Source organism: Amia ocellicauda, chromosome 18 (genome assembly GCF_036373705.1).
Source record: "Amia ocellicauda isolate fAmiCal2 chromosome 18, fAmiCal2.hap1, whole genome shotgun sequence".
Taxonomy (NCBI): Eukaryota; Metazoa; Chordata; class Actinopteri; order Amiiformes; family Amiidae; genus Amia; species Amia ocellicauda.
In genome coordinates, this window is record NC_089867.1 from 16170001 (window position 1) to 16185554 (window position 15554).

The window sequence follows — 15554 nt, forward strand, 5'->3', positions numbered from 1 at the left end:
GCTGCCGACCCCCCGGCTGCTGCACCAAATGCAAACACACCTCCGCTGCCAGAGGCACCAAAAGCACTAGTGCCAACAAACTGGAACCCACCACCTGCCAACAATGAAAACATGAAGTACTGACTCAACAATCCATCACTAACACAAAAATTAACAACTTTTCCTCAAATATACACATATGAACACAGTAAATCAAGCACTTCATCCTGCATGACACTGACAACTAGTGGCCTTACCCCCAATTTGACTGGATTTAGAACTTGAGAATAAGTTTTATTTCTGTCCCTGCAGTAAACCTTAAACTAACCTGGGGCTGAAGATGCAGCTGAAGACCCAAAGGCAGCTTGTGGGTTATTTTGCTGCCCAAATGCGGGTGCTTGAGTGCTGTTGGCCTGGGACCCAAAACTGGGCGGCTGAGCCCCAGCTGAGAAAAGAGAAGGTACTGCTGAACCAAATGCAGGAGCACTGGGCTGGCTGGAACCCGTCCCAAAAGCAGGAGCACTGGGCTGGCTCGAGCCCGGTCCAAATGCAGGAGCACTGGGCTGGCCGGAGCCCTGACCAAAGGCAGGAGCTTGGCTGGCACCAAAAGCAGGAGCACTGGCTGTGGTGGATGATGGAGCCGAGCCAAACACAAATGGAGTGCCAGAGGAGCCTAGAAGTAAATTGGGTAGGAAAATGTACACTTTAGCAGGCGATAACAGCAGAACCCCTGTAGTAAGATTTCAAATGTAACAGCAATGACTCATATTAGCTGTTTAACTTTAAAATTAATAGGAAAAATGTCAATAATGCACCAAAACTACCCTGTGTAACAGTGGAAAAACACCAGAAAATATGGACTCATATTTAAATAAATGCATGCTTTGTAATAGTCCATTAAAAAACCTTCACGAACAAAGTTTGTCATGGAGTATTTACCGATATGGTTGTATGTCGGAGAAAAAAGGATGAAGAATTTTTCTGCACAATTATAGCGCTCACAAGACCCACCTGTGGAGCTGGCAGTGGAAGGGGCAGCAGCTCCAAAGTTAAAACCTGGGGTGGAGTTACTCCCAGAACCGAACATGAAGGGCTGCACTGGCGCCGCTGTACTGGGAACCGAAGGCTTCTCCTGTGATCCAAACACAAAAGCCTTTGCAGGGGTGCTCTCCGTGGCACTGGCCTGGCCAAAGATGAAGGATGGGCCGCCAGCAGGATTGGAAGGTGCTGAGCTGCTGGAGGTCCCGAACAGGCTGGGGGCTGTGGAGGGGGCAGCAGTTGTGGCTGCCGGAGCTGTGGTGGATGATCCACCCGTGAGGAAACTAAAACCAGGCTTAGGGGCTCCGGGATCTGCAACAGATCACACCATGTAATAGGAAGATTAATGCAAGTCAGCATTTAACTATACCCATAATAATGGAAGAAGTTGATGAACCATGATTAATAAAACAAAGCTTTGGAATTTAATCCGGCATTTCCTTTTTTGTTTAGATAATGATAATAAAGGTAATCTAGAACCTTAACAACATTCCTGCAATTAGGACAGAGTAAACATGAGGTGCTGAAGACTACGATTCACACAGTTCCTTTTCTCCTAATGGCAAATGTGAACAATGGAAATCAAAACCAAAGGAGAATTCAAATTATAGCAAACAGTACATAGACCTTTATTCCTTCAATTTACTAACCTGTAGTTCCAGACCCAAACGGAAACGCTGGTTTTGATGGTTCGGTTGCGTCTTCCTTCTCAGCTGGCTTGCCAAACCCAAACATCGTCTCTTCTTTGGGCGGCTCTGGCTTGCCAAAGGAGAAGCCCAGCGATGGGGCAGGCTTGTCTGCCTCCTTCGCAGTGTTGAAGAGAAACCCAGAAGGATTTTTCAAAGAGTCCGTTTTTTCTTCCAACTTCCCAAATGAAAAGGTAGGGCCCATGGCAGAGGCAGGGACTAGGACTGGAGCAGAAGCAGAGGCTGAAGCTTGAGTAATCGGCACCGGAGCAACCAGATCCTTCTCCACAGGCTTCCCAAAGGTAAAAGCTGGTGTGGATGTTTGTTCTATTGAATCTTTCTTCTCTTCACCTTTCCCAAAGGAAAATCCTGTTGCAGCTTTGGTTCCCCCCAGCTCTAGCTTCTCCTTGGGTGCTGTAAATGCGAATCCTCCTTGTGCTCCCTTCTCTTCAACTTTAGCAGGAGAGGCAAGTCCAAATGAGAAGCCTTCCAGAGATGGTTTGCTTGTTGATTCAGATTTGTTTTCAGTATGGTTGCTAGTGCTATTTCCAATGCCAAATGCGATGCCACTAGCTATGCCAAATTTAAAACTACTGCCAAAGCCCTGAGCATCAGGCTTTTTGCCATCATCACTCTCGGTCGTTACAGAAGAGCTTGTTCCAAACTTAAAGCCTGCTCCAAACCCCCCAGTAGATGTGTTGCTAGCGGGTATACTGGAGTCCGCTGTGCCAAATTTGATTCCACCCTGGTCTCCAAATTTAAAGCCCCCGGAGCTCACAGTCGTAGTGTCTGTGGCAGAGGACTGTATTCCAAACGTGAAGGGGGATACAGCAGTACTTGATGAAAAAGATGAACCACCAAAACCTGTGGAAGAAAGAGGGAATCGATGGTCATGTACACTCATATGGATGCAACCATTTTCCCATTTCCAAAGTAACAGTCAGCACTTCAATTCAAACTATGCAGCCAGTAGACTGAATTGTATGGATGGTTTTCAGCACAGCAAGGCAACCTCTCCCCACAATGTTGACTTCTTGACCCAATGTAAGAGCCTTACAAGAGTTCAGTTTATCCCATGCTTTACACTGCAGCTTACACAGAAGGTGTCAGACTGTACCATGTAACATTACACAGGCCTTACAAAATGTGACAAATACTAAAATGTCAGATTTTCTAGAACAAACCTAATCTAATTTTAATCTTTAATTTGTGGATGTATATTGTTATGGATCAATGTTTGCCTATCAATTTTGTTACATTTTGCTTTAAATCTTATAGTACTCCGTTTCGTACAAAATCAACTTAATTTCATCCATTTGTTTTTTCTCTTATAATTAGGTCGAGGGGATACCTTTGGGCTCCACCTTGGCTCCGGGTTTGTCGGTCAGACAAGCCACACACTGTGTAGCCTCCGCTTTGTTCTGAACACAGCACACGTCACACTCCCAGCTCCCTTCAGGCTTCTTGAACTGGTCACCAAATCCAAGCATCCCAGATGGTGCAGGGCCAGTAGTGTCCACAGAGGTAACTGCAGTTGCACCTGCAAAAGACCAGTAACATTATGATGGCTGTCTGCATAGGAATGTCATAAAGACCATGGATACGGATTTTAACACTGATAAGGGCAAGGTACTACATGCAGGGAGAAAACTATGTATATTTTGAATATCAAATGGATGATAAATTGAATGGGTTTGAATGTCAGGAAGCCTGAAAACAGATTGATGCTTTAATCACATCCTGTGCATATTTTCTTATTCATTTACTGTTAAGATAGAGAAACTCAGCAGCTTTAACACACATTTTTGCAAGAAAAAGGGTGCAAGAAACAAATATAACAAAGTTTAAAGGCAGTTTCTATAAATATTGTATAGAACAAAAAATTTGGAATCTCCAATTATGCCAATACATCTTGGCTCTTCGCTATGACTCCCACAAGCTTCCCCTGGGGAAGGAGAGGACGTACGTACGTCCAGGCTCCTCCCAATCCTGGCCGCCCTTGAGTCACCCGCCTCGTCACCATGCAGGCAACACAGCCCACCGAGAGATTCAGCGCCAACTGAAGGAGGGGCGCGCCCCTCCCTGTGGTTGTGCAAACCTGCAGGTGCCCAAGAAGCCAGCAGGAGATGCTCGATAGCGACCAGCCGTGAGAAGTCCTGGCAATTTAACTCCCAACAACTGTATTTGAATCGGTCAACCTCAGCTCATAGGGCAAACAAAATACTTTAAAAGCATATAGTGCTGCTGATGCTTGCTTATAAACATACAGGAGCTGTAATAGGAATGTAATCTTAAAGGAATAGCAGCCCTCAGGTTTACCAATAAAAAAACCTACCTGGTTTTGCACTCTGACAGGCCACACACTTGCTGTCATCTGCCTTATTCTCTAAAAGGCACACGTCACATTCCCAGGCCCCTTCTGGCTTCTTGAATTTGCCTCCAAAGCCCACAGACAGCAAAGATGGGGTGCTGCCAGTGACACTAGTACTGGAAGTGCTTCCCAAGGATGCCAGTGTCAATGAAAAGACAGGTGACGTCAGAGCTGACTTAACTCCAGTCCCAGGTTTTGGTGTCTCACATGCCACACATTTAACAGCTTCTGGTTTATTCTGTACTAAACAAGTGTCACACTCCCAGCTGCCTGCCACCGGCTTAAATTTGTACACAAAGCTGGGCAAGGGCTCCGTGGTGGAGGTTCTGCTGTTGCCATGATAGGAGTCTTTGTTTGGCTTCGCTGCTCCACAAGCTAAGCACTTGCTTTCAGAAGTTGCTTTGTTCTGCAGTAGACAGGCGTCACACTGCCAAGAGCCGGCTGCAGGTTTAAGTTGGTCCCCAAACCCAGCACCTGCAGCCAATGAATTCGCACTGCCTGTGCGGGACTGGGGAATTGGGGTGCTTCTAGATGTTGGAATAAAAGAAGAAAAACCTGGGGGTAAAATAAATAAATACATAAATACATATTGCTTAGCTTTTACAAGTCTGGTAATGCTTTGCTTCTCAAATAAGATTCACTTTAGTGTCAAAACTAGAGCTCGCAAAATGTATTGAACCACCACCTTGTCTGGATGTCAATCTGGAGAATAATAATTTCAACAACAGCCGCTACTGGCTATTTTATGCCATAATAAAGTGGAGATATGTCCTCTGTCCTTTATTGGAGTTTAAAAGTGTACATGCCAAGTACACAAATTAAAGATACCTGAATTACTTATAATAATATTTCCTGAGAATTAGCATTATTTATCAGAAATAGTCTTCCAATCTCTGGTAATTGTATGTCAAATATAACTACAGTAAATTACACTAAACTAAACTATTTTCACACAAACTAGACAGTCTGATTTTTAAATCTATAAAATAAATGGCAAATCGAATTGTCTGATGATACTAGTACAATTACTTCAGAAATCAATTTGGCATTCTTCTATACTTTTTTCAAAATTGCTGAGTAGCATACGAGCACTACCTGTTGACTATATTGATCAATGATAAGTAAATGATAACAAATGGCCTGACAGATTATGAAGGAAAATGCTCACCTGGTCCCTTGAGAATGTCTAATACACTGCCTTCCTTTAAGGATTTGGCTGGCTTAAAGGGACCCTCAAACATCTCATCATTGGCTGGAGTGCCAGCAGCTAAACATGATGTGGAGGTGGTTTGTGCTGCAAAAAGAGAAAGGTACTAGGAATGTGCTGAAACCTTTAAAAATGTATTCAGTGTTTCTTATATGACCTCCCCCAAGAGACATGTTTTATACACAAATTAGCCACATAACGAAGATTTGACCACCGGTACTATGCTTCAGAAGAACTTTCAGAAAACACTCACTTTAAAGCAAGCAAGAAGCACATCACATACTTGGGAGCAGCAGCATCTAGCACAGTGACACATTTGGAAATTAAGTCAAAGCAATGTTTTAACAGACGCAGAAAGAGCAGGGTGCGCTTACCTGATGTTGCAGATGCTTTGCCACCAGAGTCAGATGGACCAGCTTTAGCAACAGGCACACTAAATGTAAATCCAGCCTAGAGAAAGCACATTTCATTGTAACATCTGTATAAGGGTAACAAAGACCTTCAACTTCTTTTATATCAGGCCAGACCATTCTCCCTACATTTTCACAGTAATAATTGATGACTTCTAGATTTGAGAAGCATGTTTTTCCAGTAAGATCTCATTTTAAAATATGGAAAATGCCTGAGTGTCACTGAAACACATTAAATATCTGAAAGACCCATTAGACTGTTTTTTATTCTGTGCAGAAAGTAGCTAATTATGCCCAGCTTCTCTTTTCGACTTGCTAACTCTTGGGTAACTTACAGATGGTGAAAGAGGTAGGAGGTTCGGCTCTGTTGCTTTGACGATGGGAGAGGAGAAGGTGAATGCAGTGCAGCTCGGACTAGATGATGCAACAGGAGGTACCTGAAAATAAGAAACATTACCACAATAACTGTTTAGTAGACATTTGTTTTCACCACTTTTTCCCCCAAATCACATTTTCAGTCTAGTTCAACATTGAGGGTTGGAATCCAAAGCGTCACATCACGATTTCTGACGAGCAGTAAGATTAATTAATTTGCCCTTGTGCTCCAGATATGGAGCATACGGTCAATATTCCTCAATTGATTAACTGCTATTTACAGGCCCTGACTGAACAAGATATGAAAACACACTGGTTTGCAGCCATGGAAAACCAAATATGACCACTCATTTTAATGGTAAATGTTACTTAGTACAGAAATTATTGTTCTAGGCAAACAGGATGCTTCTATTTGACATTTGAGAATGATACATTCAACAGCAATTGTGAAAATCATTCCAAGACTCAAGCTGCACCTCAGACAAGAGATCAAAGTCATACTTGAGACCAAACACAATCTCTTGTATACATAGAGTTAGCAAAGAACTAATACAGATGGGCCAGACCTTATAATGCCAGATTAAAATATGTGGCCTTTTGTTTGAAGACAACATAGTAAATATTCAATTCAACCATGGATCTGTGTTAATGTACACACATCATACTTTAATTACCTCCTGCGAAATAGCAAGCACTTCAAAAAGATACCCCTTAGGAAATTACACACTACAGCATCACAAATTGTGGGCTCATTCAGAAAAGGTACACAGCTCATTCCAGCATTGCCACTTCATAATCAGGTGCTCCAGAAAGCGGTCGTTTCAGAGAACAGCAGCCTACCTTGGTTGTAATGGGTTTGTTTCTGGTGGTGGGTGAACGAGAGGCAGCCGGAGAGGAAGTGAAGCTGAAAGTGGGCAGTGTTGACGAACTGATGGGCAATGTGATGATGGGCAGCTGAGGGACATCCACCATCTACACAAGACAAAACACCACTCAAGGTCAGGGTCACAGACACCACTGCTAAGGAGCAGAGTATAGTAGTGAAGTACATTTCCAGAGGGTCACTGTGTGTGGCAATGTGTTTTTTTTTTTAAATTCTAGGAATAAATAAATAAAATCTCTGGTATAAACACTAAAAAAAAAAAAAAAAATCTATTTGAATGCGTTTAGACTGCAGCTCCACAAGACACACCTCATCCTCTGGGGCGACCTTGGATGAGGCTCGGATTCCCCGCTCCCTTTTCATCTTTCCACCGGCGCCTCCAGAACCCATGCCATTAGACGCAGGTGTGCTGAATAAGGGATATGAAAAACTTGTGCTGGAGGAGTGGGGAAGACAAACAAGAGCAGAAATGTTTCAGGTTCACAATAGAAGACAATTAGGCTATACTGAAGTCTGTACTAGGATGCCCCATCTACCTCTAACGAGTGTTAAATCTGCCATTATAATGGTCTCTTCAGCTTAATTACCCTCCATAACAAAATTCCCTCCTGTTATATTGGACACAGAATACAATATGAATTTAAAATATTGTCCTTGCATGACAACAGTAATGATTTTACAAGCAGCTGGCCTCACCTTCGAGGGGGATCCTCTGCAATTTCAGAATCGCGTTTTGATTGTCTTCCAGCCTGCAGAGGACATTACAATTAAGAAGAGAAAAAAAGTTTGATAAACATGATCTCAAAGAGTCCCTCCAACATGTCTTTCTAATCCCACACAAGAAGTACGCTCTCACCCGGTCATAGCTCTCCCTCCTCTTATTTGTTCTGCTCAGGCTGCCAGTGGGAGTGAGGGAGGGCTTGAACGACATGGATCTGTTCGAAGCGATCGAAGCAGCCACAGGTGTCATGAGCTTCTGGACAGGAGGGTAAGCAGAATCAACCTGCAAAAATCACAGGACATAGACAGGAGAGTTTTTGATGTTAATTTCATCCATGGAAATACTCCAAAAACTTATAAAGGAACTACATACAATATTTTAAGTTACCTAACATTCTGAGCCACCAACTCTCAATGTATCTGGAGTTAATATAATCCAAAATACTGGCCTGTTCAGCCACAAACTACATTAATGTTAATGGTCATTTCCCAGCCAACAAAAGCAAGCTCAAACATAACAAGCAGCTCATTTGAGCTCTTAAAAAAAAAAACATGAACGGATAATCATTCAGCAGCTGCTAACAGTCACATTCAGACAACTGTGTTCAGAGCCATGCAGCTCTGCATACAATTTCAAAGGTTCTCTTGCAAAAGCCCTGAAGTAAACTCACTGTACAATGGCATCATAGCTACGTTTCAATTTAAGAAATACTTGTGCAAATTAGTTTTTACACAGCAAAATAATTTAATGTAAAGGCATTTAATTGTTATTAGGAAACTAGAAAAAAAAAAATACATGGATACAAATATATCCAGTGTAATAAACAATGCTCACAAAGACAATGGAAAGGCCTTCAAAAATAAATCTTATGATGAGCATAATGTTGTGCATAAGGAAGTGTTAGTGTCAGACATGTAGTTGTACCATAGAAACAGCATTAATGTTAAAACAAGAGTAATTTAATCTTTATTTAGAGATTCCAGATTTCAAAGCCGAGCAGCAGAAAGACTATAATTCAAACTGGTGAAGTGTTCTAAATACTGTGGTAAAAATACTAACTATTCAGAATCCAGATAAGACCAACAGACATCATGCATATAAAGAAGACTACCTTTTTCCTTTTTGGCTGGAAATTTGTAACATCGGCATCACTCCTATCCAGAAACTGCAGAGGAACAATTAAAAATATTAAACATCTTTCAAAATTTGTATTAACAATATTAAGCCCTCAAGACTTTATAAATCTGGTGTCCGACTTACTGTAGATAATGGTGAGGAAGCAGTTGAAGGAATTCTTTTAGCATCCTGTAGAGTAAAAGCAGTATAAGTTTAAATGTTTAATACAACGTCCTTCCTAATGATAAACTTGCATTTGCAGCTCTATAAAATTTAAAGCTTAAATCCGAATTTCCAAATATTGCATTAAGCAACTTCAAATGTATATTTAAAGTACAAAAAAAAAAAAAAATGTCTGACAGCATAAAAACTTATATAGCTTTGTTTCTCAAGTTTGTGTGAATGTTTTTGCATGATTACAGCAAGATATGAATATGTATAAGTAGACATTTATATGCCTTGGGCTTGAAATCGTAAAGAAAAGCTCTTTACCAAGATAAAGCCAGTGTCCTTCTATATGTAACACCTCGGCAACACTTACCGCTAAGGGGCTTGACATCCTTTCCAATGATTGCAGAATTCTGCGTGCTGTGGCGCTGGTCACTCCACAGCAGGGAGATGCCGCTGGCTTTGCCTTAACATGTCTTCTTACAGGGGCCTAGAAAAGACACAAAGTATTACAAATCCACTTGTTAAAAATATAGTACAATTCTTTTCGTATGGTTAAACCCCTTGGTCTTCAGTCATTTATCATGTTTATTAGTTATTGAAATGTTATTACCAGCACCTCAAATTGCACAAATTCTATATATAAAATATAAGGGAAGATAGAAAAATGCCTATACGTGCCAAGCGGGTTGCCGTAACAAAAGCAATGGAGAAAGTGGACTCAAGAGCAAGAGTGATGAGGGATGTTTACGACTTCACCAATCCTCTCACATACTCGGAAAACAAATCATATTGTGGAATATGCTTGCACACAAGCTACTAGATTACAGATAATATAATCATGAAAGGCTATTGGAACTGAAGTATTTTTTTTTTTAAATGCAAATCATTCAGCACTGAGAGTGCTCTATCCTCTGGTCAGCTGTCACAGACTGTGATAGAGCACAAGAGCACAGAAAAACACTATGCAATGATGGACACACGACAGGTGTATGGACAATACCAAGAACATATTGTGTAGCTTAATCCCAGAGAAGGACTGGGTGCTGGAGGAAACAGTCATTACAATATCCAAGAGTTTGTGTGGTTAAAACTTTCTTGCCTCAAATGTTCAGTAAGCTTATTTCAGTTGTGCCTTGAGTTTATATATATGCATGCATCTTTCTCTCTCTGTATACATCTATACGCACACACTTTGAAAGAATGATTTTTGATAGTTCAAAGGACTAAAGGGATGTTGCTCTCCATTAGAATTCCTGTATTGCAACGGTTTATAAGTATGCAGACTTTGCACACAAACTATTCTCCACTTCTATTATTATGTGTTTGTATATCAACATTTTTCACTTCCTTCCTTGTATTTTTAACCATTACAAAACTAGCACTGGTCTTTACTGCAGTGAACTGAAACAGCATGGATATAAACCCACTACCTGGTAGGGTGTGCCACGCGCTCTGGAACTGGCCTTCACCGCCGCTGCACCCCCATAGGTCGTCTTGCCGGGATAGAAAGGAGAGTCGCCAAGCTGACTTGAATTGAGTGTCAAATTGGTGGCAAGGGACTATAAATAAAAACACACACAAAACATTATACTTATGAAGTGTCATTGGAGATGTTTTTGAGGAAGACTTCAGAGCTGAGCAGGATAAAAAATGAATATATGCAGGGCTGTATCTAAAGGTCTGCTCATTAGTTCGGTATTCAAAGCTGGTTCTGAGCTTTCAAATGTTCATCCAGGTTCACAATGCCTTTAATTCTCTTGTAAACAAACATTTCACAATTCTGAAAACTAAATTACATTTTAAGCTTAAAAAAAAAAAGTTAAATGATTGCATTACTAAAACATTCACATTCTCTTTAGAAATGTATTCAAACTCACTGCATTTGAGCTTCCAAAGACGGACAGGTTGAAGGCAGGCTTTTTCAGACCTGCTCCTGCCTGCTGTGGTACCGAGTGGGAGCGGTCCAGCTCTGGGGACCACAGGGGAGGCAGAGAGGTGTTCTTTGAAGTGGTCACATCTTGGAAGAGAGAAGACAAGACAACCATGTAACCAAGTCCTGCAATAGTGAAATGATCACCCCCACAAATGATATAATTGTACAGTCATTATGCTTGGTTACAAATCAAAAGTAAATGCATAGCCTAAATGAAATCTATGTGATGGATTTATCCCCCTATCTGCTCTTTGTGGCTAATCAAAAGCCAACCCCAACCTGTGAAAGACTACGAACTCAAGCAGTTATGTTATGGAAGTGCTACTGAGAGTGTTGACTGTCTCATAATAGTGTAACAACTAAAATACATGTTGCAGAAACAGACAAGATGAAAACAAGCAGTAGCAATAATCTAGGGCTTGTCTCATATTTGAAGGTTTGTTTGTTAGCCAGGTCATTGAAGACTACTTTGTTTGTTTTCAATTCCTAAACAGCCTAATGCAGTAACTCAAAACCCCTTATATTATTTTGAGGTTCCCCATTAGTCCAACAGCCCCAACTGTAGACTTGAGGAACACAATGAAATCCATAGCCTTGACCCTCAAAGTCAGCTTCTCATTATGTTTACTAATCAAAACAAAGAAAATGGGAAAATGCTTCTAAATGAGAAAATGGAGCAGTTAATCAAAGAGCATCACACTTCTACTTTACAAATCCATATGGCTCCCCAAAGTGCAGTGGTTACAGTGTACCTTTGTCTGAGGCCCTTGAAGAGAAGCCGCTGGTGGTGGAGATATTATCATCTTCGTGCTGAGAGGTAGAGTCTTTGATCTCCTTGACTAAAGAAAATCCTGAGCCGCCGATGGGGAACGCGGTGGATGTAGAGGGGTGGCTGTGGAGCACAGACGCATCCAGGGTGGAGAAGTTCAGATGACTGCGGTTAAGGGGTGGCCTGGACAGCATGTCCTGAAAATTCAATGACGACCTACTGGTGGAAGGCTCTGAAAAGAAGGATTGCATTTGATCAAAGGTAAAACACACAAATTCTCTATAAACTGGCAAAACACCAATACAAACCAATGTCAAACCCAGATTATTGTGATGGTAAATTTTCATTAAAGTTACTGAACTTAGAAAGAACACATACACTGCTACCCTGTTATAACACGGTCTGTAATAGTGCATAATCAGTTATAACACGGTATGGTTCTGGTGGTCCCAAATGCAAACGCATAAAAGCTCACTGACTGCTATATGCTGCCTAACAAGTACACTTACATACAGTACAGTTATGCAAAGAGTTTGCACAAAAAGATTCTAGATCAATCTGAAATATTACTTTCCTTAATATGAATTTTCCATATGGTTCTTTATTTATTGTGAATTCATTTGTACAAAGTATTTTCTTACAAACTAAAACATTGATTAAAAGAACATTTTTAATGTGTATGTATGTACATATTCCTACATGGTTGTTAGTCATAATAACAATACACCGACATGAATAAGCATTTACTGACCTGCATTACTGGTGGTGGGCTCTGGAGAGTTTGTCCCGTCATGCTCTGCGTGTGATATGTCCTCATCATTCGGCGCTTGATTGTTCAGGTGTGTATCCTGTTCAACTGCTACCCCCATCACCTCCCCCGTCTCTGCCGGCTCACCATTCTTGAAGTACTTCTGTAACCATCCTGGAACTATACTCTTCACGGTGTCTGTCACTCTGCTTATAATGCCTTGCTGCTGTATTGGCAAGAAAAAAAAAAATGGGGGGAACAATTTAACTAGGACTCAGAAGGTCGCTTAATGAAATTTGAATCATGAAAAAGGACAAAACTTGTAGGAGCTAACAGTGCCATTGCTCCTGACCTGTGTTGCCTTCTATCTGTACTGTCCATCTGTTCACTACAATTTATTTTTAAATGATAACCTGCCAAAATATCACTTCACTGGACAATGTTTTAATGAGAATATCAGTGTTCCGCATAAATAGAAATAGTCCATCAAATTGCAGAGACAACCTACTACATAGCTGTGTGTAAATGTTATATTAAGAACAAGATAAGCGGCATCTTCAAGGGCTCTAAAAGCACATTCTCTGGGTGAAAACAGTTTAAGATAAAACACCAGAACTTCACAGAACAGAACATGGGAAATGATGCAAGCAGTTTAATTAACATCAAGGAGAAATCCACATGAGTCATGTGGACACAAATCAGTAAAGCCAATTTCAAGCAAAACCTAGGCCTAATCTTTCTGTGATAAAGTCACATTTTAAATGTACTAAAACTTCTTCCTGTTGTTTTCCATTTTTAATGATTTCCAAGTCAATTATATATACAGTATATGTAATTGTTCACATTAGTTAAGTTATTTAGCTATTAATTCAGCTTAACAAATCATTTAAACTATACTTATAGATTAAATATTTATATTGTTTGTTCAACACTGAGAGAAAGCTATGGCAAAGCTGTAATGATTTCAATTGATTGAAGTTAAGGCATGGGGTGTGTACACTGGAGTTAAGGGCAATGGACACCAGATACCAAATATATCAGCAAGTGAATTGGTAACAAATAGGAAATGCACAACAGTAGAAAAGCTAAAATACAGCACAAACATGAAATGTAAACATCAACATATTACAACGAACTATAAACAACTATCTATGAAAGACCTCAAACTTGAGGTCTCTCTGGAGACAGAATCGGTAACTTGATACATTGAAGGGAGGGAAAACGGGATACCATAGTATAATAAACAAAAACATACATTTAAGGAGTGATCGTTAAGTAGTTTTTAATCTAACATCTCAATATTTCTAATTTAAATTGTATCAGATGGTATTAAATATTTGTATATGAAACCAGATTTAGCACTGACAGCATTGTAAAAAAAAAATTAAAAAATGTTTCTGCACTGATTAGTATGTTGCAATATAATATTTGAATAGTGCATAATATAAATTGCTTCAGTTTCATACTAATTTATTGATATAACTTCGACCTGTAGAGAGTTAAACATTAATGACGATATTTTAAAGGGAGTAATGCAGTGATTGCAGAAAAAGTTAAAATATATTTATTTATTTTCAGATTTCACGAATTATTGGCCAAATAAGAATTATTTTACAGTACACGAAGCCAAATTGGTGTCCCATTAGCTGACATTTAAATTAACTGAGAAAAAGACAACAAAATTCCAGCTGTTCTGTTATTGCGAGGGAAATACTGTATTTAATGTTGTAACCATATAGGCCTACACTTGGATCACTAAGTACATGTCTTCCACTAACTTAAATTTCCTTTGATAAGTTTTGTTTAATTTGTATTAAATTAGATTTAGTGGATGTGAACACTTGCGACTACAAATGCACACAACCAAGCTTCAGACATACATTTGTTTTAAGTTTGACAAACCTGGGTATTATTCTACATCTTTAAATAAAACTGCTACATTTCACAAGCTGTATATATGGTAACTATAAAATAAATAATCTCATAAGTAAGACCTGTTTCTCAGACACCATTGATACATTTACTTTGCGTCTATTTGGAACTTCTGTGAAGCTTGTATCAGATTGTATCAATTAAATACACTTAATATGGCTGTTACAATTTAATTATTATATCCAGTACTGTGAAGCCTAATATACTTTATATAGCTATACAAGACCATGCTAGTGAAGTATTACGACATGTTCCCTTCCTGTGACAAATCCACACATCACACTAAATAATAATACATTGCATTGATCTGACCAATTGTAACTTCACATTGCTGTTGTAATGTTTCGCAGGCTGTGAATACTGATCGGACCCGGAGCCACATCCTGACTAGTCGCCTATAGGAAGGTGCCGATGCCGCCGTGTTTCATTTATCAACACCTGCCCAGAGACCCGGCGGCCGCTTCCCTTCCCCACATGGACTACGGGAGCTACATGTGGGGCCTGGCCGCGCTTCAGAAGGGACATTCACATTTCAAGCGCCCGGGAGAAAAGCTACATAAAAAATAAATAATGAAACCTCAGAAACGACTAGGGGATAAATATATAACCACTCCTGCGAACTTCCCCTCGTCGGCGCAACTCGCAGCGTCGCTCTGCGTGACCGTGCTTTCCCTTTCCCAGGGACTGCTGAAGCCTGGATGCGCTCTCCGCAGGCCGCACAGACCTTTACCAGAGAGCGCAGGCCTCGGAGTGGGGCGACCCAGACTAGGCCGCACAACGTCTCCGAGAAGAAATAAACAGCGGCACCAAAACTGCAGTCAAGTGATTACTGTTGTTTTTTATTCATACCAGCGTGCGGGTTACCTGTTTGCCTTTGACGTATGGTTTGGAAGCGATGTGATACCTCCTGGTTCTAATTTTCCCTCCTCCTGCGGCCGCCATAGTTAGTTACTACAGACCTCCGCTCGATATCTCCAGCGCCGGATACACTTCTCCCATCAGTCCTCCCACCAACCCAGCCCGCCGATATACCGTCAGACACCGCGCAGGCTTCTTTGACTCTTTGACCCCAGGGGTTCATGGGAATTGTATTTCGGTTGTGGAGTGTGCAGACACCGAAGATCACAACAGAAACCAAACTAACATTTATCTTCTATGCTGAATGTATTGACCTGCATCAGCACCTATATCCCCACAAGCCGGCTCCATTGCCTG

The 15554-nt window shown here is 40.7% G+C and overlaps 1 protein-coding gene across 1 annotated transcript in view; it reads right to left on the minus strand.

The window, feature by feature from the left end:
• The window catches only part of nup153 (nucleoporin 153), a 16827-nt gene extending 1484 nt beyond the window's left edge, over positions 1–15343 (minus strand). The window contains exons 1-21 of the mRNA XM_066691437.1: positions 15204–15343; positions 12411–12633; positions 11643–11891; positions 10835–10974; positions 10388–10516; positions 9328–9444; positions 8931–8975; positions 8782–8835; positions 7806–7952; positions 7646–7698; positions 7259–7385; positions 6907–7038; positions 6027–6128; positions 5656–5731; positions 5243–5368; positions 4039–4629; positions 3055–3243; positions 1668–2567; positions 991–1329; positions 308–652; positions 1–94 (exon numbers count right to left, since the gene is read on the minus strand). The exon at positions 1–94 is cut by the window's left edge and continues 87 nt beyond it. Of these exons, the coding sequence (XP_066547534.1) occupies positions 1–94; positions 308–652; positions 991–1329; positions 1668–2567; positions 3055–3243; positions 4039–4629; positions 5243–5368; positions 5656–5731; positions 6027–6128; positions 6907–7038; positions 7259–7385; positions 7646–7698; positions 7806–7952; positions 8782–8835; positions 8931–8975; positions 9328–9444; positions 10388–10516; positions 10835–10974; positions 11643–11891; positions 12411–12633; positions 15204–15281 (4256 nt within the window). The 5' untranslated portion in view covers positions 15282–15343. The remainder of the gene's footprint in view (positions 95–307; positions 653–990; positions 1330–1667; positions 2568–3054; positions 3244–4038; positions 4630–5242; positions 5369–5655; positions 5732–6026; positions 6129–6906; positions 7039–7258; positions 7386–7645; positions 7699–7805; positions 7953–8781; positions 8836–8930; positions 8976–9327; positions 9445–10387; positions 10517–10834; positions 10975–11642; positions 11892–12410; positions 12634–15203) is intronic.
• Positions 15344–15554: the final 211 nt, after the last annotated feature.